Source organism: Neopelma chrysocephalum, unplaced genomic scaffold (assembly GCF_003984885.1).
Source record: "Neopelma chrysocephalum unplaced genomic scaffold, ASM398488v2 Primary Assembly neopelma1_88, whole genome shotgun sequence".
Taxonomy (NCBI): Eukaryota; Metazoa; Chordata; class Aves; order Passeriformes; family Pipridae; genus Neopelma; species Neopelma chrysocephalum.
The window spans coordinates 3,917,066-3,939,771 of NW_020897750.1; the positions used below are offsets into that span (position 1 = coordinate 3,917,066).

The 22,706-nt window shown below is 38.3% G+C and overlaps 1 protein-coding gene, 1 non-coding gene and 1 pseudogene across 15 annotated transcripts in view; 2 read left to right on the plus strand and 1 right to left on the minus strand.

Annotated features, from left to right (window-relative positions):
- The window catches only part of MAPK10 (mitogen-activated protein kinase 10), a 198,023-nt gene that overhangs the window by 53,646 nt on the left and 121,671 nt on the right, over positions 1-22,706 (minus strand). For all 14 annotated transcript variants that reach the window (XM_027692825.1, XM_027692823.1, XM_027692822.1 and 11 more), the window contains 4 exons: positions 4,934-5,063; positions 2,581-2,639; positions 1,478-1,616; positions 27-192 (listed from right to left, as the gene is read on the minus strand). In XM_027692825.1, coding sequence (XP_027548626.1) covers positions 27-192; positions 1,478-1,616; positions 2,581-2,639; positions 4,934-5,063 — 494 coding nt within the window. The remainder of the gene's footprint in view (positions 1-26; positions 193-1,477; positions 1,617-2,580; positions 2,640-4,933; positions 5,064-22,706) is intronic.
- On the plus strand, positions 14,001-14,121 carry LOC113972122 (annotated as a pseudogene).
- On the plus strand, positions 14,377-14,495 carry LOC113972121. The gene has a single exon (XR_003535773.1). It is a non-coding gene; the product is annotated as a 5S ribosomal RNA (ribosomal RNA).

The window sequence follows — 22,706 nt, forward strand, 5'->3', positions numbered from 1 at the left end:
ACTGTGCTGTGAAATTGCAGCCCTACCGTTCTCCTTGTAGCCCATTCCCAAGATGACCTCTGGTGCTCTGTAGTAACGTGTCACCACATATGGAGTCATCATGAAGCTAGTGCCTGCAGTCCTGGCCAGTCCAAAATCCAAAATCTTCAACGTGCAGTCAGATTTTACTACAATATTACTTGGTTTTAAATCCTGCAAGAGACAATGAAAAGACACATGACTGTCATTAATAAAGCCAGGCACAGCTGTTATATAGATTGATCCTTTAGGTCGCCCTTCAAATATTCTTTTACTCTTCTGACACAGTTACTACCAGAAATACCTGTAAATACACAGCAAAATTTTGGTACTATTTTCTATAGCAAACTGTTCTGGAAGTTGTTCTAACTTGGCATACTGTTGGGCTTTACCTGGATAGCTTTACTTGGATAGCAGGAGGCTACTGGTGTTAAATTAATTGCATTTAGCAATTAATTCAAGATTAATTAGTTCAAGAAACTAGGATTAATATCAGAGTACTGTTTGGATTTTTATTTTTTTTTTAATGCTGTGAGCCTAATAGAAACTTTCCAACTGTACATGTGGAGATACCTTAATGCTTCATTTGTAATAATTCAACGCATCCTTTGGTGGATGACTATCTGAAAGCCAAATCTATCATCCCTTGCTAAACACACAATATGCTAAGAAATGAGACTTCTGTGTATTGTAAAGCAACATCCACTTTGTAACCCATTTTATCAGCCCTTCTTTTCCAGTTCTCATAGCGGAAGGGAAATATTTTTGGATTTGTTTTTTTTTTAAATCTGGAAATTCTAAATTAGTAAAAGCACATTTCAATAAAGAAGTTAATTCAGGGTATTTTCAATCCATTCAAAATTCCCTCCTGCTCATAGTCACATGGACTGTTCCCCTCTGCTGTCAACAATCACACACAGAGTTGCTTCTGGCATTCATAAGCAGGTTCCATATCCTTACCAGGCACAGCACTCTGAGGTGGAGAGGCAAAATGAGAGGATGCATTTAACATAGACTTAGTAGTCTTTTACTTTGCTTTATTACATGCAAATGATGGCAAACATGAATTTCATATGCCAAGACCTCTCTGGATCCTGACCAAGGAATACTTGGACCAGACTACAATGTCAACTCAAAATCTGAATGTCATGCATGGAAGATACAGCCAGCTGCACGGTCAGGAAAAATAACATTTATCTACACATTTCAGAGACCATAACTGCTTTGATGATTTCCAGTGCTTATTATTTGATTATTATTTATTTTTAATAAACACATTAACCTAACACAAGCATGGAGTTACTCTGCAAAGGGCATAGGCTAAGACTCTTAGGCTTATAGTTATTGTACTGGGAGGCAGGGCTTTGATCCACAATACACAGGAAAGTCAAGTGGTGTTCAAAATCTTCATGATTATTTCACATGCTGCCTTTAAGTTTTAAACCAAACTGTCCCTTACCCTGTGAATGATTCCTGCAGAGTGAAGATGCTTGATACCACAGAGCATTTGGTACAGTAGATAAGACATTCGCTCATGGTCTAGCTCCATCTGAATAACCTGGCACAGATTGGCATCCATTAATTCCATTACCAGGTAACTGAATGGAAAAGCAAAGTCATAGGGTTATTATCAATGTTGAAGAGGAATCACAACATTATCTCAAATAAGTAACAATGCCTTTCCTAGCTTCAAAATTCATTTTATTTGTGATGACTGTGAGTAACACAGCTGGAGACTGGGCCTGCTCACAAGGGTGCCATGGGGGTGTTTGTATCTCACTGCAGAGACACCGCTCTTTTTGCATCCCAGCAAAACTGGTGGATTATTGGCCCTTCCTTGGTGCGTTTCCCATGACAGAGACTATAACCTACATGGGCAATCAGGCAGCACAGCATGGAAATGCACAGAAAACAAAATAGCCACAAGCACCAAATGACATAACTGCGTGGCCTTTGAGCATTGCAAGGAATGGCTACTAAAGTACATGTAAGAATCTGAGAGAAACAGAGATGTCTGAGAGGCTAAAATAAGCATCCCCATGCAAAATGCCTCCAAAAATCCTCCTAAGATTGCATAACTTCACGAAATTCTCATTACAACTAATAGGTTACTGCTAATATCAGACTACAGAATGGCATACATTTCCACCCAATGTAAAGAGAATATGGAAAAGCCAGAAAGATAAAAGGAGAACTATATAAAACACAGACTGTTTAAAATTTCATTCACAGCAGGTTTGTACTATGCACAGTAGTGGCTGTGCAATAGTGCAAGGTTCCAACAGAGATGCCAGTTGTCTTCTACACCTGGCATAATTTCCCAGGCAAGTAATTTTACTCAGTCGAAAGTCATACCAAAACAGATATGAAAGCCATTATTTGTCACTTTATAAGTGTCAAAAGATGTCTCAGTATGGGAATGCAGACTGTGTGTCTACCCAGTAGACTCGCACGATCTTGTCTGGAGGTGCTTATAACCTTTGTGTTTTGCTGAGTTATTACATTTAAGGTACAGTATAATGCCCCTAAAGCTTTAGCTTAATTACTGCCTCTGTTACTTACACATCCTGGAACTCCTCCAGAGATTTCTGTGGTGTGAAGACATTTAATAAACTGATAATCTGAAAAGTAAAGTAAGACAAAAGAATGAAGAGAAGTGATACACATAATCAGTCGAATCCATTTTGAAATGTGTTAAAGGATAAACTGTTTTTCACTGCTCAAGTTATATTAACACGTCTCACTGTATGGGTCAGTAAAAATTTGGCAATGTTCAAAATAAAACACCACAGATCTCTAAGATTTCTTCAAGGTGCACTTGAAATGGTCTGAAAGAAGGATAACCAGTGACAAACTAAAATGCTAATGGTGAGAAAGTCCTCTGAATTTTGAAGTTACGGGTTCAAAGACCAAGTTCAGCTCAATCTAGCATAGCAGTCCTTGTGCTACAGTCAGAAATTTCTTATTTATGAGAACTACTAACCTGAGGGTACCAATAATCAAGGACCATCTTATTAAACATAAGTCCTTCCTTCTCTCTGACGTGGCTTTAATTCCTCTCAGGTCACATACACACACACATACACTGGCTGACACAAATTCCACCATGAGAGGTACCACTTTTTAGAAGAAGCACTTTAAAACAGTAGACAAATCCTGAGCAAAGGCATCTTGCATGCTGCAACTCCTTCAACTCCTTTTTTACCTTTTTTTTTTTTTTGGTTCTCTTTGGTTTCTGTTTGATTTTAAATGGACTGGGCTGTTGTAAAGGCACTGAAGAATGTGTGAAACAGCACGGAGGAAACATGTGACCTCACAGATCTGAACTTCTCATGCTTTCCTTCTGTGCAGGTAACAGAGGTAGATGAGATCAGCACAGCTGTCTTGAAGACAACATCTAAATGTCTCCCTCTCCACCTCTATCACCCATCTAGGTTTTCTAACAAAAAGGGTTCAATATTCTTTCTCTTTACTCCACATACTCTGACTGAATCTTACCTCTGCACAGATGCCTTTACAATCCTCTCCTTCCTTTCCACTTCTCTGTACAGACAGATTGAAACTCTGACCCAACCAATGTGGTGCTGCTAGCAGCTCTCATGCAGCACGTTTAAAATTATGTATTTGAAATTATTGCCTCTCCTGCTGCCCTCTGCTCTTTCTAGTCCACTAAAAACTGAAGTGAGAATGCATTATTCTCCTGCCTACAGGGAGAACTCCTCACTTATTCCTGCATTTTCGAATCCCCATTCATTGGTCTGGCTGAGAGTAGCTTCCATCAAGGGAAGAGACAGGTACAGTCCCGATCAACACAGTGGGAATGTAAGGATAAATTAATGCCCAGAAGTGGGGCAGAGGATACTAGAGTGACAAGTCCTGCTGTTTGCCATTTTAGAGTCAGTCCTCTTTCTTTTCATGTGAATTTGGGATAAAGTATAAAATCTCACCTTAACATCACACTTTTCAAGCTTATTTTTGCTTTGCATAAGGAGAAGGAGTCATTGCAGGATCTGAGGCAAGGGTAGACATTGCAACCTGAAAAATTCACTGCTAATGAAAAGGAATGGGCACACAGATATGGCAGCAGGCCATAGGAGAAATTGAGGAACTGGAGGAAAATGAAATCCCTGGGAGATCCCTTGACAATGCAATGTGGCAATCCTGTTATTTCACTACAAAAAAACCAAGTTTCTACAGGCAGGCAGATAGTTCTAACAATAATGGTTACAATTAACACACAGCCCTGGAATAACACTTTTTCTGCAACGTAGGAATATTTTCATTCATTATGTATAATAACTGCGATACAACAGGTAGTGAGTGCAAGAAGTAGGAAAGTCTAGAAGCTGCTTGTGCTGTTTTTTTTCAACAAGATCACTGGGATTAGAAGGAACAGCACAATGTGCTGAAGTTTCAGAGTTCCTGGCTCCACAACATTAGCTTACTCACAAATATATGCTTTTGGTTCTTAATTTTCTTTGGCAGTTTTGTACAACCTATACAAAGCATTTGTATGAGTTGGTTTCAGATGAAGTCCAGAACAAGGAGTGTGCATGGATATTCCAATGCAGAAGACACTGCTTTTGAGTCACAAATACCAGTGGTAAGAGGGTGGAACCAAGATTCCAACAACCACTTACGCATTTCTGGATAAGGAGCTGACAAGAACCCTTTCTGCTCTCTCCTCTTCTACTACCCTAACCCTGCCAGGACACCCACATTTGGCATAGCCTTTAAATAAGCACATGGAACATCCTCACTCTCTCATGTGGATGTATAATACCAGATGGACTGTAGCCCTCAAGCATAATTTACTTTTCATTTCTTTTGTCTTAAAAAGGAACCTAACAAAACAACTTTCTTCCTAACAAACCAATATACACATCACTTCTCCAGCCACCTACTGAAAACTTACATTTTTATGATTCACACACTTCATGAGGACCAGCTCCCTGTAAGCTCGCTTGGCGTGAGTTTGGTTCTGAAATGGTCTGCTGAGCTTCTTAATGGCCACATTTCTGTCAAGGACGGCATCATATGCAGCACTGCAGTAATTACAAACACAGGGGTTATGCATTTTAGAGGGTATCCAGCATTTATCATGGCATATTCCTGAGCCTCAAGTCTACCATTTCCTTTTTTTCCACTGAGAAAGATACTGTTATAAAGGGAAAGAGTTTGTCATAAGAAAAAATAAGACATCAAAAGGAGACATGTAGCACCTCATTTGCAGAAGACAGCATGCACCACTACTTCTGAACTCCAGCTCCATAGGAAATAAACACTTATTTTTAAGGGGTGGGAGAAGAAAATTAAGTAACTTCAAAAAAAACCCAACAAACTGGATGTGACAAAAAGCTATTTCATAAAGCAACTCTCTGTGCATTTGGTGCAGTGGAGAGGCTTTTACTTTTTCTGTCATGATTAAGGACACTTTCACCAAGTGGTTCAATCAACAATTGCCCAATTATCTAGAGTCAAGTTATTTAATCATTCTCTGAGACCATATAATCCAATTCTAATAACATATCTAGAAACACAACCACTTCACAATTTTTTTTTACCATTTCCTGATAATGAAAGAAATTGTTACATATACACAGATACAAATTTTGAAAACATGAAAAAATACAGGTTGTGGTTTGCAAACTGGGCTTTTAAAGCTGGGGTCCTAAAATTCTCCTTAAATTTCTAAATGTTTTGTGCAACCTTCAGTTATAAAAATAATCATTACTTCCTATGCATTGAACCACTTATTTTGGTGGTTCAAATCTGACTACATAAATTTTGACTTCTAAATTCCACAAAGCACACTAAGTCTTAGAAACATTCCAAATGCACAGTGTCCTAAGACCCTCTTCCTGATTTTTTCTTTTACCAAGAACAAAGCAAGACATAACACAAGTTTTCTGCTAATCCATGAAAAGCAGCAGTGTATTTCCCAAGAGATAAATTGACCAAACCACTAGTTGTCCTAAAAATGGCTTTTTAAAGCACCAAAGTAAATATTCAAAACATTGGAATTCTTTTTCATATTAACTCTTGCTTATTGTAGACATTGACTGACCAAGTACAGAGCAGAAAGCATGCAAGCATCAGAAGCTTAGTCACAAAGCCAACCAAAATGTACAAGTGTCAAAATAAGTAAAAGAAAGTGTAGGCAATGTATGTCTTGGGAACCACACAAGAGAAGATGAATCAGAAATATTTCAATTACACCACTTTGCATAAATAACACATCAAATACATCCCACAAACAAGAATAATTGTTTGCTAAAGGTGATGAAGAGTTTTGCAAAGATTACTTTTAGGATCCATTTAGGAAGACTCTTGATAGCAGGGCAAGGGAAGTGATCCTTCTGCACTGCTTATTGCTACTAAGGCCACATCTGGAATGCTGAGTCCAGCTCCAGGCTCCCCAGTACGAGAAAATTACAGACACATTGGAGGAATTACACTGAGGAGCCATGAAGATGATTAGGGACTCCAACATCTATGTCATACAAGGAGTAGCTGAGCAAGCTGGAATTGTTTAGCCTGGAAAAGGCTTAAAGTGAATCTTATCACTGTTCCTAAGTATCTACTGGGAGTGGCAAAGAAGATAGAGCCAGACTCTTCCAGTTGTCCTGAGCAAACTGCTGTAGTTGACTCTGCTTTGAACAGGTGAGCTACACCAGTGGCTCTCCAACACCATCCACTCTGTCATTTGGTAACAATTCTTTATTCTTCTATTCTTTAATAAGGCATATAACTTTTACGACCCAGCTAATATCATGTTAGGCACATGCATAAACAAAGTTAAACTAATGCACTCACTAGTTATGCACTCACTAGTTAAACCACATAAGAAGCAGCCTAAGCAATAAGGCTATCAAAGATCCAGCCTGACTTGACTTTCCTCTCTCCACGGAATTTCACTCAACTGACCCTTGTGTTAGGAGGAACATAATATGTGATTTACACTCTAATAGTACATAGCAGAAAGCAAATCTCCTGTCAGAATCGTGTCTCTCATTCTGATTTAGTTCAGCCACAACACGGCATCACATAAAGGCCACAACATAAACACCCCTGAATTCCATTAAGGAAGTAATGAACAAAAAAATGCAAAGCCAAAGGATTTTAAAAACATGATCTTTCAACAGTTAAATATTTTGTCTCTATTGTTCATGGATGTATATTGAAAATACACTTGAGCAGACAATCTCTCAGCTAATCCATACTACTTGATCACCAAACTCCTTTTAAGACGAAAAGACTACATGAGACTCATCCGAGCTGGGTAAGAGTACTTTAAATAGTTTTAAGAATCTTTTCTCATATTTTAATCTCATTAGTTACATCATAAAATTACTGAGTTAGATTGTCAGAAAACACTGAAAGTTTGTCTGGGCAAACATTTTCGTCAGTTTCTGACCACTGTTTTTCTGAATTTTCTCTCTCTGTCAAATCAGAAAATCAAAGGCTTCTTTAAACCTTTGGCTTTTATGATTGATTCCCAGTCCTTTACATACCACGGAGGAACTAAAGCAATCCTTTGTAGAGGGATATTTACTTTGGGACACAAGGATCTTGACTGCAGTTCTATCATTGTCTTCTATTAAATGGAAGGTGTCCAACTACTTGACAAAGTCGATATGCAAATTCATTGCACTGGGTAAATTAATAGCCTTGATGATTTTTTTTGCTATTCACCAGAGAGAAGTTTTTGTTTACAGGCAGCCAATTATGCATTTTACTATGATAAAATACAAATACCACATCCAGGCCCTCTCTCTGGTGCTTGCTACACAAAATCCTTCCCTTGGAACACCAAAGTTAGCATTGATGACACGCCTTCTTAAGATAAACTTCAATCACTGGCAGAACAGGTGATTCAAGGGAGCAGGAATAAGAGGGAGAGAGTAATGAACATCTGTGAACTGCGACGAAAAGGCTGAGTGTAAAAGTCAGTCTCAAGGTCTCAAATAACAGCTTGGACTTGCATTTAAAAGCCTGCACTTGTTTCTCTTGCTCAACTATTACTTTATTTTTTAATTTATGTAGTTTCCTGTTTTTATAACAAGGAGTCTCAATCACTCCTGGTCTTGTAATAAAATGATAGCTTTACTGCAACATGAGCTCAGAAAAATCCTCAAAGTTTACTATCCTGTCTCTGGCAGCTGTACAGACAGAAAATGCAGTAAACAAATTCATTCCCTATAAATTCTGTTTACAGTTAGTTTGACAAGGTAACTGTTAGTGTTAAAAAATGCCTTTTAAAACTGTAAATAATTTGAAACAAACCTATTTAGCAGAGATAAAAATTTTAGGCAGATGTGAATATACATTCATGACTACCAAGAGATATACGTAATTACAGCTATTTAACAAGACTCTTTGCTGACTCTAGCAGGAAAAAAAATGAACCTCCTAGTCAGATTTACATAAACCTAGATCATCATTTACCACCAATATTCTGGATGAGTTCAGACTGTAATGATCAATGAGCAATGCTCTGTTGTCATACACTTGAGGGACCAGGCATTCATTTTTATACCTATGCCAAAAAGTAAAGAAAAAATTTTTATACCTATGTCAAAAAGTACAGTCCAAGCTTTTATTTCAATAGGCACTTACCAAGTAAATACTTAAAATTATTCCTTCCATACAGGAATAACTCTTTTCATGAACAGTGAAACTTCACATTTATCAATTTCATTACATTCTGTCCCAGAATAGACTGTCAAACCCACAGAAAAAGTGTATTTTTTTTAAATCCCACTCTTAGAGATGGGATCTTATACAATTTTTGATGGTCTTTACTTTCAAGATTCTTTGGATGTGGCACACACATCCCTTTCAAGGTGCTTACCCTATTTTAAGCCACTACTTCAATTAAGTGCTATTATTAGCTCTCAGATGACAGAACAGAAGCCTAAAACAGGAAGAGAAGCTCCCAACCTCCAGTCTTCCAGGGCAGGTTGTGAAATGGAGACTCAGCAAACAGCTTTTTATATTAAAGGAAGTCTATTCACTGAATGTTGTAGAAATCTAAGGGACACTTAAACATTCCCCTTACCTATTCCTACATATACATATTGTGACAAATACAGCAGTAAAATCTTGCTGAAAAGCTACGTAATATTACACCTACTTTTTAAAGTGACAAAGTTCAGTCATCTTTGCCTTCCTCCAGAAAGACTCCAGCTGTATTTCTGTTTATTACAAATCACTGCTATTTATATCTGCATTACTTGATCCTTCTAAGTAAGGTAGTTTTGCCACTGACATTTGCATTTTGCCTCATTTCTTTCATCCCAGCACAGCAAGTAGGAAAAGAGCTGAAACCGATCTTGTTAAACAAAGCAGTGAGCTGTGCACTTGAAATATCCTGGTTATTTAGTGCTGAGATCTCCATCAGTGGAGGGAATTGGTAACCTTGAAAATCACATTTAACAAGAATGCTAATGATAGCTCATCCTCAACAATCACCACCAACACATGGAGTGGGACACACTCTATATACGTGCCCAGATACATATCTAAGTGTATATACACATACAAAGAAAAGCATAAATGGATGTGTATATAAATCCTTTTCACAGTAATTTCTCTATCTTCAAAGCCGTAGGTTTCAGGTAACTATCACTATTGCATTTTCTGAAGTCATTTTTAGGGACATCAAAAGCCAAACCTTTTTTCCTATATTGAGCAAAATTTCTGTAAATGTGGTTTATGAAAGTTTAACCATAAAATATTCCAAGTACTTTACCTTCTCTCTACTTAAGGTCTCCTTTCAGGCAAGTTACTCAAAAAAAAAAGAGTGAAAAAGTTATTTTGCTTTCAGCAAACTTTTGTAAGTGTATTCTGGTAGGTGTTTTTTGATGGGTTTTGTTAGCTTGCATTTTATGTTGACCTCCCTTATCAGTACAAATTTTAGAATGAAATTAGACTTTCTCATTCTTAACTTTTTTAATCCTTTGACATGTAACTTCTGAGTTTCTAAAGGCAGACATTCATATAAACAATGCATATTCCTCTCTTCAATTACTTTTAAACAGAAAAAAAAATTATTTTTAGAGTGAAAATATCACTACAGAAAATATCCTTAAATATAGTGAATGTTTTCCATGAAAATGGTATAAAACAAAAGAATTCCATACATGCACCAGCGTGCAGAGAGTTTGCCCCAAGCGGTACAAGTCAAAGGACAGCGCAACAAACAAGAGCCTTTCAATGTCCTTATTAGGTTTGGAATCAAGCCTGCATGCTGAAACTCCAAAAAATAACCAATATAACCCCACTGAAGAGTTGCAGACTATTGTCAGGAATGGCAACTCTACACTCTGGATCAGGTCTATTTCTCCTCAAAATGCAGAGAAATGGAGCGGCCTCTGAGACAATATTCAGAGCTGAGGCTTAAGGAGACCAACACAGCTTCCTAATGGATGACTGCTGCACTTCTCTTGTTTCCATATGTGGTTCCAGCTATTTGTTTTGTGTTTGCATCAGCTCACAGCTTCTTGCAATCAGCTGGGAACAGCTGGATTAGAAAATGCAATCAAGCTGTCTCTCCAACTGCAACACAAGTCATCCTTTTTTTTTTCCTACCATCACCATGGATGTTTCACAGAATAAACAGATCAGTCGGCAAGACCTTCCATTAGCTTCCTCATCACCGCAGAGATTACTGATTGGGTTCAAAACATTCCTTCCAGCACTGAAAGGGAGAGCAGAGACTGCATGTGGTGAAGGGCACAGAGGAGTCACACACAGGTGTCCTAACACAGCAAACACCTTGCCAGAAAAGTCCTCCAGCTGGTGTCCTTTGGAGGCCCTTCTCATGCCAAGAGGACATGAAACCTAAGCAGCAAATCCAAAAAGAAAGATCAAACTAAGCTATCACCTCAGTGCGTTTTAAATTGAAGCAGGTTCCACTTTGGGATTTTTGGGAAATTTTTGCCAAAGAAAGGCAACTCATTGCCTTTTATTCAACACGTGATCTCTTCTGTGTTGGAATGAAGTAACACGAGAGAGGACAGAAGCGCCTGAATTGTTTGGGATTATCATCTTAGTCCTTGAATGAAAATTCAGCATTGTTGTCAAGGTCAATAGTGAATTCTGCAGCACTTAAACTTCAAAGACATACCATTAAAACTGGAGGATTTTAAGACAAAAGTTCAAAATGTGTGGCTCTATTTTTACATTTCAGCATGTTATCAGGAAAGACAGCTTTCTTTTAAAAGAAAACTCTTTGGGAATCAGGCCCACTGTTCACCCTGGACACACTTTCATGTATTTAATGAACTGGTGGCAGCCAAAATCCAGTTAAAAACAGAGAAGATATGTCATGCTCTCTCTGCTTGAACAATACTCTTTATTTAGTGTACTTTACTAGAAAGTGCTTGTTCTTAAATGCTGTGTATAAGACTTATGGTTCTAACACTGAAATAAATCAATCTTAAAATGGAGCTTATTTTCTAATTCTTATTATGGATTTCAAATTCAGGTGTTAAATATTTTAAAATAGAGAAAAGCATTTTGATTTAAAAATGTCCACGTCTCACTTATCATTTCATTATAGTGCCATTGAAATTATTACTATAGCTTTGTAATACAGGTTTATTCACTTCACTACGACATCCTTATTTTATTTCCCACCTTACAAATTATATCTCCTTAAAGGCCCTGATTAAACAAAAATACATTTCTGTTGTGCTACATTTTGTCAGAAATTATACCAAAGCTCTCTGATTATCCGTACATTGAACAAGAAAAGGTGATATAAAGACCTCTACATACATTTCTATCTGAAAACATATGGAAATTAAAAAAGGAGTAAGAACTGCTCACATCACCAGTCATAACTGTGGTTATTGAAATGGGAGTCCAACAGACAAGCCCTTGCCACAGCTAGAAGAAACTACTTCAACAGGAATATTTCACCAGTCAGATCTGTGACACTATATGCCTACATATTTATGCTCATAAAGAACTTGTTGAGATATGCATATGCACTCATAGAATCGTAGAATGGTTTGGGTTGGAAGGGATCTTAAAGATCATCCAGTTCTAACCCCCCTGCCGTCTAACATCTTCCACTAGACCACATTCACAGCCCCATCCAACTTGGTGGTCCAAAGGAAGTTGCTTGAGCCATAAGACAATATAAAACAAGCATCATGGATAAAAAAGGCTGGAACACTTATTTTTAGTGACCACATTTACGGTAACAGTTAGTTGAGTTACCTTTCTAATTACATGAGCTGGTGATGCCCTAACAAGAACCATTCTGGAATCCAAAAGTTTTGAATAGTGATGCAAGATAAAAACTCTTCCTATAGCATTCTCACTCACAAAAACACTGCAGGGATACAGTAGGAAAGGCAATGTGGAAACAGCTGTACAGTTCACACATCCCCTGGCACACCACTCGTAATGGGTGTCATTTTAGTTTGCCTGGAGATTAAAATATTCATGAGGATGCTGAATATGAAGTACGTTGACATACTTCTCATCTATATATGCTCTAATTCTTCATACTTGGCTCTCAAAGCAACTCTGTTGTATAATACTTTTCTGAATAGAACTGTAAAACCAGTACCTTCTGCTTCTGCATGTCTCTTGTCACTAACTCACTGTACAGTCTGCTAGCTGACAGTACCTTTTGTTAGCTGCCAGCTGAGGAAATTCAACCAGGTCAGTGAAAGGAGCCAAATTTTTTATTCATTCTGCTTTAGAAGCATTCTAGACCAATATGCCTTCCCTTACATGTGATACACATAAGAGATGACTATCTCATGGTTTCCAAAGTATGCTACACTACTCACTCTTCGTGTGCTCAAGAACTTACTGAAGACAGAGCAGGTAAAAAAACTGAAAAATGGATCAGAGCTGGAGGTGCCTCTCAATATTCAGTGACAGAAAATACACGGGTAAAAGAATTTTAAGCTTGATTTGTAGTTACACCATATTGAGTAGATGTTTGCTCAACATCTGGAGAATAGATATAAAACACTGAATCTGGTAAAGATATTCTCACATTCAGTGCTCTCAACTGTCAGCATGGTACATAAATTTTGAACAAATTTTCAAGTCTGTGAAGCAGCAAAACCAGAAAAAGTCCAGTTTCCTCATTTAACAGCAATTTACGAGACCAGGGAAATAGTGACACCAGATCAGAGTCCATGCACCTGGCAGAATTTGAGTACCTAGCACATTCAAACTGTCAGTCACATGATAAATCTGCTAATTTTGGATCTACAAACTGGAATAGAAACCAGCTACTATCTCCCATAACTACCTCAAAACCATAATTTAAAAGACTTGCTGGATTGCCTGACAAACAGAATAAAAGCTGTCACTTTGGTGAATAAGAAACATTATTTCACAACCTTTTTTGCTTCATTTCTCAACTGATTAAAAGTCAAAATTCAACCAAGGAATAAAAGTGTACTGTCAGCAAGCCTTCATCTACAGTGTCATAATCACGAAAGGGGGAAAAAAGTAAAAAAGTTAACCCTAAAAGGCTACTCAAATTCTAGTTTCCAAAACTAACCCTGCAATCTGTGCAAGGCCATTCTAAGCAGACAGAAACAGAAGATCAGAGATGCCAAAACGTCACTTGGTGCAGTTCTGGGAGGGAAGAAACTCGGTGTTGCCACATATGTCACTTTTACCCTCCCAGCCAAAGGGAGTCCACAGCCTGCCCCTATGCTGACACCGACTCACCTGACCAAGGTTGCTCTAACTCACTGACCACTCTTGTCCAACTGGGCCCTTTGGGAGGGGCAAGAGCGAGCGGCACTGGGTGTGTTTTAGTGTGGGTCGTGGTGGCAGCTGGGGGGGTGGGGTGGAGAGGGTGTGTGCCAAATTAGGGACTCGTGATTGGGTGTAGGTGCCCGTGGTACCCATCTCCGTGCTGTGGGTGCTTGGTGGTGTAGCTGTGGGTGGTGGTGTGTTGGCTGTCAGAGAAGAGCGGCGTTGTCAACTTCTAGGGCGCCTACAGGGTCATACTACCCTGAGAACGCCCGATCCCAGCTGATCTCGGAATCTAAGCTGGGTCGGGCCCAGTTAGTACTTGGATAGGAGACCACCTGGGAATACCGGGAGCTGTAGGCTTTTTGGCCCACAGGGAAGCATCACGTCTTTTACTGTTGGGGCCTTTTGGGAGGGGCAGGAGCGAGCGGCGCTGTGTGTGTTTTGGTGTGGGTGGTGGTGGTGGCTTTGGGGGGGGATGTGGGTCGAAGTAGGAGGTTGGGGGGGTGTATTTGGGCCCATCGTTCCTGTCCCCATGCCATGGTCGAGCAGTGGTGTTTTGGGAGGGCGAGAGTGTGGCATCTGTCGGGGAAGAGCGGCGTTGTCAAACTTGGAGATGCCTACGGCCATACCACCCCGAAAACACCCGATCCCGTCTGATCTCGGAAGCTAAGCTGGGTTGGGCCTGGTTAGTACTTGGATGGGAGACCACCTGGGAATACCAGGAGCTGTAGGCTTTTGCCCCATGGGGAAGCATTTTGTCATCAGGCCGTTTTGGGAGGGGCAGGAGTGAGCAGCACTGTGTGTGCCTACGATCTCTCATTCTGAGGGACATCTCTGACACAGCTAAGATGCCAGCAGGTAAAACTGATGGTTTGTAAGGACACAAAATGCTTTACCTGCTGCATAATAACACAAAATATCCCTATTCAACACGAATAAGATTAAAAATTCCTCGGGTTTTTGCGTTGCCTTGTTATACCAGAAATTTCAAGATGTAGATGTGTAGACATAACCTTAAAACATAATTTTTGTTTGAATCAGAAATTCTACCCCCTCCCGTGCCTCATGGTGAATTAGTGACCCCAGAGAGCTACAAAGCTTATTTTCTATTTGTAAATGGGCACCAACCAATTTCAGATGAAAATGTGTAACACCATGAATCCAGAAAAGAATAAAAGAAAAAAAATCAAAGAAACCCCCGAAAACCAAACATCTCCATGTCCTGTTTGCTACTTGCAAAGGGACTTCTGTCTTTCAGTATTCCTCCTTTCTGCTTCCCTTTGTAACTGTCTCTCTCTTTTTTTGCCCACTCTTGCCCGTTCTGGTGAGTTTTCCCACTCATGCCATGCCAGACATTGTTCACAAACTTCACCCAGACTTCACACAGAATCTCTTGCTTCATATTGTGTATTCTGCACAACTATTTTTTTGGCTGTCACTGTTTTTTATGATAGTCTAGGGTCAGGTCTTGAGACAAGGGACAATATTTTGCTTTCTGTAAAACACTCCAAAAATCTGTAGACTATACTAATATCAGAGATTAAATATCAACAATACATACTGACAAAGAAAATCGAATTATCTGAGCTGCTATCCTTCCAGGCTGGCTCTGTTGTTTCTACTTCTGGTTCCATTGCTTTCTTGTTTTGATATCTGCCCTTTTATTTAGATGCTCTCTCTTATAGCCCTACCTCCCTGATTCCATATGGTCACAGCCATTCTCCTGTCACAGGAGAAATCCCATGTTCCTGTGAGGGAACAGAAGTGTTTTGTGCAACTGTTCTCACGCTAAACACATGGTAACCAGTGATGATGATGCAACAGTGTTCAGCTCAGTGGTGACAGGATTTCAGGTGAATGATGTAAAAGGATAAGCCTGAAATCAGTTAAGGAATGGCTGCAATGCACTGACCGTATCTAAATCCAGTCCCGGTTTCTTCCTTGAACTGAAATTTGTTTGTGACTGAATTCCAGGCAGACAACCTGACACAATAGGAGAAGAAAGTAGAATCTTTCAAAAAATCTGTCCAATCTGCACTGTAGTAGTGACATGGCACAAATGTGAGAAAAGAGAGATCTGTCAGCGACCAAAAGGAAGTTTTTGACAGGGTAAGAGCAAATAGATACCTGACATCTGTAAAGGGAGTTATAAAACACTACTGCCTGATAGCAGAAAGTGTAAATTAAATTGAGTTTCTAATCAGCCAACACAGAAAGAGCTTAAGTTACACAAACATCAGTTACTTCTCTGCAGACACAGATTTTACAAACAGCTGATACATTTTTTCATGGCTCTAAGAGGATCATAGATGCTTATCCAGTCACAGCTATGAACAAACCTGCTCTATGCCCAAAAGCTGTACCAATCCAACCGAAAATCCTGGCTGTCAGTGCCTTTATGGTGCTGAATTTGTGACCAAGCAAAGTGAGTATTGCTGTCAGGGTTCACAAAACAGATTGTGCAGAGATAGTTTCTACACAAACTCATTTATTTTTTTTCCCATAAACTTGCAGAATATAAGTATGGAATAGATTTTGCTTGCTTAACTGTTGTAGTCATGTAGTTCTTTAAGGAGAAAGGAAGGAAAAAAAAGACAGTCAGAAATATAGGCAGTCTGAGTATTTTAGAGACAGAGAGGATGACATCTTTGTTAGGAGAGAATAGTGTGGCATGTTTTATTACATATAATTTGTGATTACCATTACAGTTTGGATTTTAGATTTCTGTGTACTATCAAAGGGAAATGAAACACAATAAGACAAATGTGAAATACGTGGTGACTTCCTGCCTATCAGGAATCTCTGCAGTTAGGTAGAAAAAGGATATTACCAAAAAAAATTGAGAAATATTTTTTGTAAAGCAATTCCATATCAGACCTTTTAAAAAAAAAAGATACAATAATAGTTTTTGCTCAAACATCACATCTCAGGTTCCTCTCTCATACAAAAATGGGTCTTCATCCTGCCTCAGGCACCTTCTTGCTACTGGATATATACCTTTTCTTCTGCTTCTTTCCCACTTCTATTAAAGATAGTAGTAGTAGTAGATAGCAGAAGTTGTAGGAATCAAAGCAAACAAGGACTACAATCTGCTTATTCTTAAAGACAGACCACTTATTGCATTTTTCAGACATTATGTATAGTTTGTCATATGGCAAAAGTTCTCTATAACCCTAAAATCAGTTCCTTATATATCCAAGCTCAGTTCTTTATTGAGTCATTAGCAAGAGCACTGGAAGACATTATCTCTTCCTCTCACTCCATATCACAGCAAACTGTCTCTGAATATGTGTTAACATGCAATTTTTAATAATATAACCTTAAGAAACAAAAATCTTTCCAACTTAAATAAGCACCTTCACTCCATATTCTGGAGCTCAAATCCAGAGAGATACTCAGACTTTGCTGTACCCACTTGGAGTCTCTCAGCACCTTAAAATTCACATGCTGGTAATCCAAGATTCCAAATACAATAGGAGAATTTCTATCTTTCTGAAGAATCAAGGCATAGGCATATTAGAACCACAAAGCAGAACATTCTGTTCCAGATGTACATTTGATGGTGATCAGTGGATAATAAGATACATACAATTAAGTTTTTGGCACTTCAGAGCAGACACACTAGAAAATCCAAAGAATATGAGAACACAATAATGAGAACACGAACTGGGAGTTGGGGAAAAATCCTGCAATGTACAAATGAACAAGTGAGGTCTGAAGCTTGCTGTGAGTTCAACTTATAGTATTTCAACATTTAAGAACTGCCCAAAATGAAAAAAAAAAATCTGGCAATAGTTTAAATCACTTGTTCTCAGAAGAAAAAAAAATAAAAATCACCATGTGTTCCCACAGTATGAGATGATATTAGCACTGGGAAACATCAGAGAATTTGTTTAAATTGACATGCTTATTTCATTAACAGTACAGCAGCAGTTCATAGTACAAACTGACAGTTATTTCCTACATTACTCTCGTAGAACATACTTGTAAAACTCTCTAAAGGTTGTCTTCAAAAACCTCCTCAGGAGTAGGATGTCAAAGCACATCAGCAAAGCACACAACAGCACGAGAAAGAGAATACTAGTTGAACTAATGGATACAATTGGAAGAATCTTTAATAGAATAGGATAAATCTGCAGTGCCAGCCAACACGACCTTAAGCACAAAAAGGCTGCAAGATGCAACTGTGTAACTGGAATGGAAGTAACCAAACTCACCACATACCCTCAGTTCTGATTACCAGGAGAGATTGAGGCTAACAAAACTAACACTGCCACTTCCTTCAGGGTCACTGAAACTCTGGGCATATCTGAGTATATGGTTCACCTCATTTTGCCTCTGAATGACATAGGTTCTTTGTTCTCGTCTTCTGAGGAAAATTAGCGATCTATCCCACAGAGAGAACAACTCTGAACTTCAAAGAAACTGTGTCAGTTTATACAAGCAAAAATGTTGAACCATATCAAGGAATACAGAATTTCAGTTCAGTGGCACAAAGAAACAAAAAACAGTATTACTGGGATACATTCACCTCTCCAGAATTTTAGTACACCAGTGTCCAGCTAAATGATACAAGTAAGGTTGTGCATTACCTGCAAGACACTGTGATGACCACTGTTCTCTCTGGTTTTTCCACTGCACCATAGCAGAAGTACAACCTTGGAATTGATTATGGTCAGAAGCATCACCTCTTCTTTCCTTTTATCATTATTCCCATTGCAATATCACTTAAGATCCTTACACTAAGACCAGGAGTCAATTGTGCTACACAAAATCAACACTGAAGGATAATCTTCATACAAAAGAGTTCAAGTGTTTTTGCAAACTCAAACATCTGATCCTCTTCATCGTTTACAGGTACATTCCACACAGAATTTAGACCTATTACATTAAAGTCTATTTTTAGGTGGTTCTACTGATTGACTACGTTCATATGTTCATATCTTCACAGACCTGCACCAGAGATCTATGGAATGAAAGAGGTTTCCTATAATAATTGCCTTAGTATATATAATGCATGAATATATGGAGAATTAGAGGAAGCTTTAGCCAAATCCATAATAAAAAATTTTCACTACCAGTATCAACATGCAACAGGACACTTCCCTACATGCACTCCAAGGAGGGTTAGCAACACAGAAAAATCTTTTCCTACTGGACATCTTATAGTGAACAGTGCCTGTCACATTTCTCCTCTGGCCTTTGAACACTATAGGAAGTGGTTGAGTCACCATCCTTGGATTTATTTAAAAGATGTACAGATGTGACATTTGGGGACGTGGTTTAGCGGCAGATCGATCTCGTAGTGCTGGTTTAATGGTTGGACTTGATGATCTTAAGGGTCTTTTCCAGTCTAAATGATTCCATGGTCCTGTGATTATTTTAGGGAAAGAATCAGCAGCTATATAAGCTACAAGCACCACCATCACGACATGCTGATTTGAAAGAACTCTGCACTCCTTAAGCTTCAACCACCAAATTACAATTAAATCAGCAAAGGACAACCTACGTTATCCTTAGGCAACATAGCACGCTATTTGTTGATTTGCAGGCTCTACCTATTACAGGGAACACAAAAAGACTCTGCTATCTTCTTCATGTTCAGGTTCAAAAATATAATCAAACCACTAATTCAAGGGAAAAAACCCACAATGCATTGCCCAATTTACTACTTCAGGAATATATATACAGTCTCCTCGATATCTGCAGATGAGGTGTCTTTCTAAATTTATAACACATTCACTGAGAAGCTACCAGTACTCTTCAAAGCTATCATAAAACCATAATTCCTGCTCCCTTACACCCCACTCAAACATTACTCACACAAAAACTTCCTGCATAAACTAGACAGCATGAAGCACTTCCCAGCTAACACTCCCCTGGGTCTAGCTGACACATCGTTAGACCACATTTCAACATTATGCAGCATAAAAGCCTGTCTTTACTCTTAAGAAAAGAGCAAGATAAGCATACAGGATTTCAGCTGAAATGCATCATCAGACCCATTTATTTGATGTTCACCCAGACAACTTTGTTTTCAAAGCTAACACTTTCTCCTAATACTGCACACAGGTAGAGGCAACAATGTGGTCATAAGCCAGGCCAAATATTTTCATAAGCTACTTCTAAGATTTTAATTACTTGTATCCTCAAGCCTGTAAGTGATGTCTTCCCTATCTGCCATAGAAACCTGGACTTCACCCTTGCTTCTATCATAAATTCAAAAATTATCAGAGCCCCTTCAAACTGCTTTTGAAATATTTCTGTACAACATCATTTTTCTTGACATCACAGACAGTATCAAAAACATCACAGGCAACATAAAAAATGATAGCTTGCAAACCACAGCAGAAAACCTACAGATCAATTACCTTGGTTCCAGGCAAAAAGCATTCATTTAAAACACAAAGAAACACCCACTCCAACATCAGCATATTTCTGTTGATTTTACGGAACATGAGAACTCCTCTTCATCCATCGTCATCTAAACCATCCAGAAATACAGGCTGAAAGTGATCTGTCTCTCTCAGTCCCCCTTGCAAAACAAAGTAGTTGCCATCTCCCTTCTAACACTGCAGAGGGGTATCACCTACCTCCTCAATCAGTGGTTTAATTGGCACGTATCTAATTAAACTCAGAAAACAGTTTTTCATTTCTGTCACAGCGTGGTTAAAAGCTTGCACAGTTTTTAAAACTACAGCTTGGTCTAATAAACTACAAGCTCTATTTCTGCTATGCCCCATTGTCATCATGCCTGTAACAACATGATAATCATATGCAAACACAGCCTATATAGTCTTTCTCACCGATGTCAGTGTGATGTACAGTAAGCTCGTATTAAGAGTAGTTTTTGTAGGGCAAAGAGGAACTTCCCTGCTCAAGAGATTCCAAGCAGCTATTTATATCTTTCTTTCAGCTGGTAAAAATAATTTTGTGAACATAGTTAACACAAAACTCATTGAAAGCTCCCAAAGACTAATTTGCATAGATACCAAATGTACTATGTCTCTATAGCCAATACCATTTTCTCACTGAGTTTATAATTATTTCACATGGGCACAATAACAATTATAACAATCACACCATGTGGTTTTCTCTTTTTCACGTAATTTAATAAATTATCATCTCCTGGAGACCTTAATATCTTTAATGGTTCCATATAAAGAAAATAATGCTGTCTTTGATGTCAATTTCAGAATAATCAAGTGAAATCAAGTCCCCAATTCTCTATAACCACATTCCCTGCTTCCTATGCCTGCTTCATAAATTAGTTTCCACTGAAAGTCTCCTGTTTATGTTGACACCTATTTATAGAATTATATGAGAAAGATCTCAGTACTCTGTGGCTTTGCCTAGGAACCCTGCAACACCCACTTCCAGAGCAGCCTGAAAAACATCAGGTCACTCCTGCACCTCCCTCTGGCTCTCCAATTACCTCTCAGTACGTCTGGGTTCTTTGCAAAAGAACAAGACAACCAGGACAAAATAGTTCCCCACCAGAGCAAGCAGCACTCCACAAATAGGTAGGTTTTCAGTATTTTTTTTCCTTTCATCAGCTTTTTCTAGATGTAACTCTATACCCATCAAAATAGCTATAGCTTCTAAAATAAGTGTAAGTTTCTACAGTAGAAACTTATACTATTAAAATTTACTGTGTAAACTTATTATTACTATCTAATTATTACTATTAGGCAAGTAGAAACTTACACAACTCAGGAGGTTTTTCATTATGCATTGTTTTCTCTTAGTTAAACTACATGTATTTATCTCACAACTGTTTTTTCATTAATTAAGCACTTCATTATTGATTATTCATGCTTTGTAGATGGTTACTGTATCTCTGGTAAATTATGCCTCATGAAAGGGAGATTACAATGTAACACAAACTAAGGAAAAAATACTCATTATCTTTCCCATCTATTGTGAAATACTTCTGTATCTGTATCATCAAACTGTAAAAGGTGTTTTATGGCCTCTCCACACTGCTCAGCCATCTCAGGGGACTTACGTCAACTTTCTCTTGAACTTACATGTTTTCTGTTTAGGTTTTATTTCCTAAGAGATTCTTAATTTTTGCTGTCAACTCATAGTATGAGGGAAAAATTCACAGCGTGTTTTTGATTTTATTTAGCTTAACTTCTGTGGGGTTTTGCTGCTCATAATTGACCATTACAGCAATTCAGTTGCAGAGAGGTTCAACAAGAACTGATTTTCCTGTAGAGCGAATAGACAATAGTAAGTAGGAAGAAAAACAATCTGGGTTGGATTTGGATAAATAGTGGAAAATTAATATTATTAATTCTCAACTCAGAGTATGCTTCTTTCCCAAAGCTGATTTTATACTACCACTTAGCCCTTTAGTGTTTAAGATACAAAATAAGGTACTTAATAATTTAGATCAGTCTTTGGACTTGGATGGTCTCAAAGTATATCAAAAGGTGGAAGTGATAGACTGAGACCTAAGGATGTGTTGTCAGTGTTGTTACACTGCCAATTACAGTGCCAACGCCAATGACCCATGGAAGTCCATGTGCCACTAGTTTAAAGGAACCTGTTGCTTTACCACTGCTTCCACCTGTAAGGTAACCCACAGTACATCAAAGCCAGAAAAGAGCAGTGACATAGGTGACAGATGGAATTAAGACTCCATCTCTGATGAAGTTATAGATAAAAGATTGTTTTAATTACCCTAATGCCTCATAATTAAACAGTTAACAAATGCTTGCACAGAGACATTTAAACACAAGGCACAGAAATTTAAAAGCCCTGTCTAAAAATACAGATATAAAAGCCAATCAGGATATCACAACTTTGTAACATACTAATTTCAAATTCCATAAGCCTTTTGCATTATTTAGGAGAGCTACTGAATTTGTGTCTTTTGTTCCCATTATTCGTATCACTGAAACATCACTTTTAAGAAATAAAGGAAACATTAGCAGTTA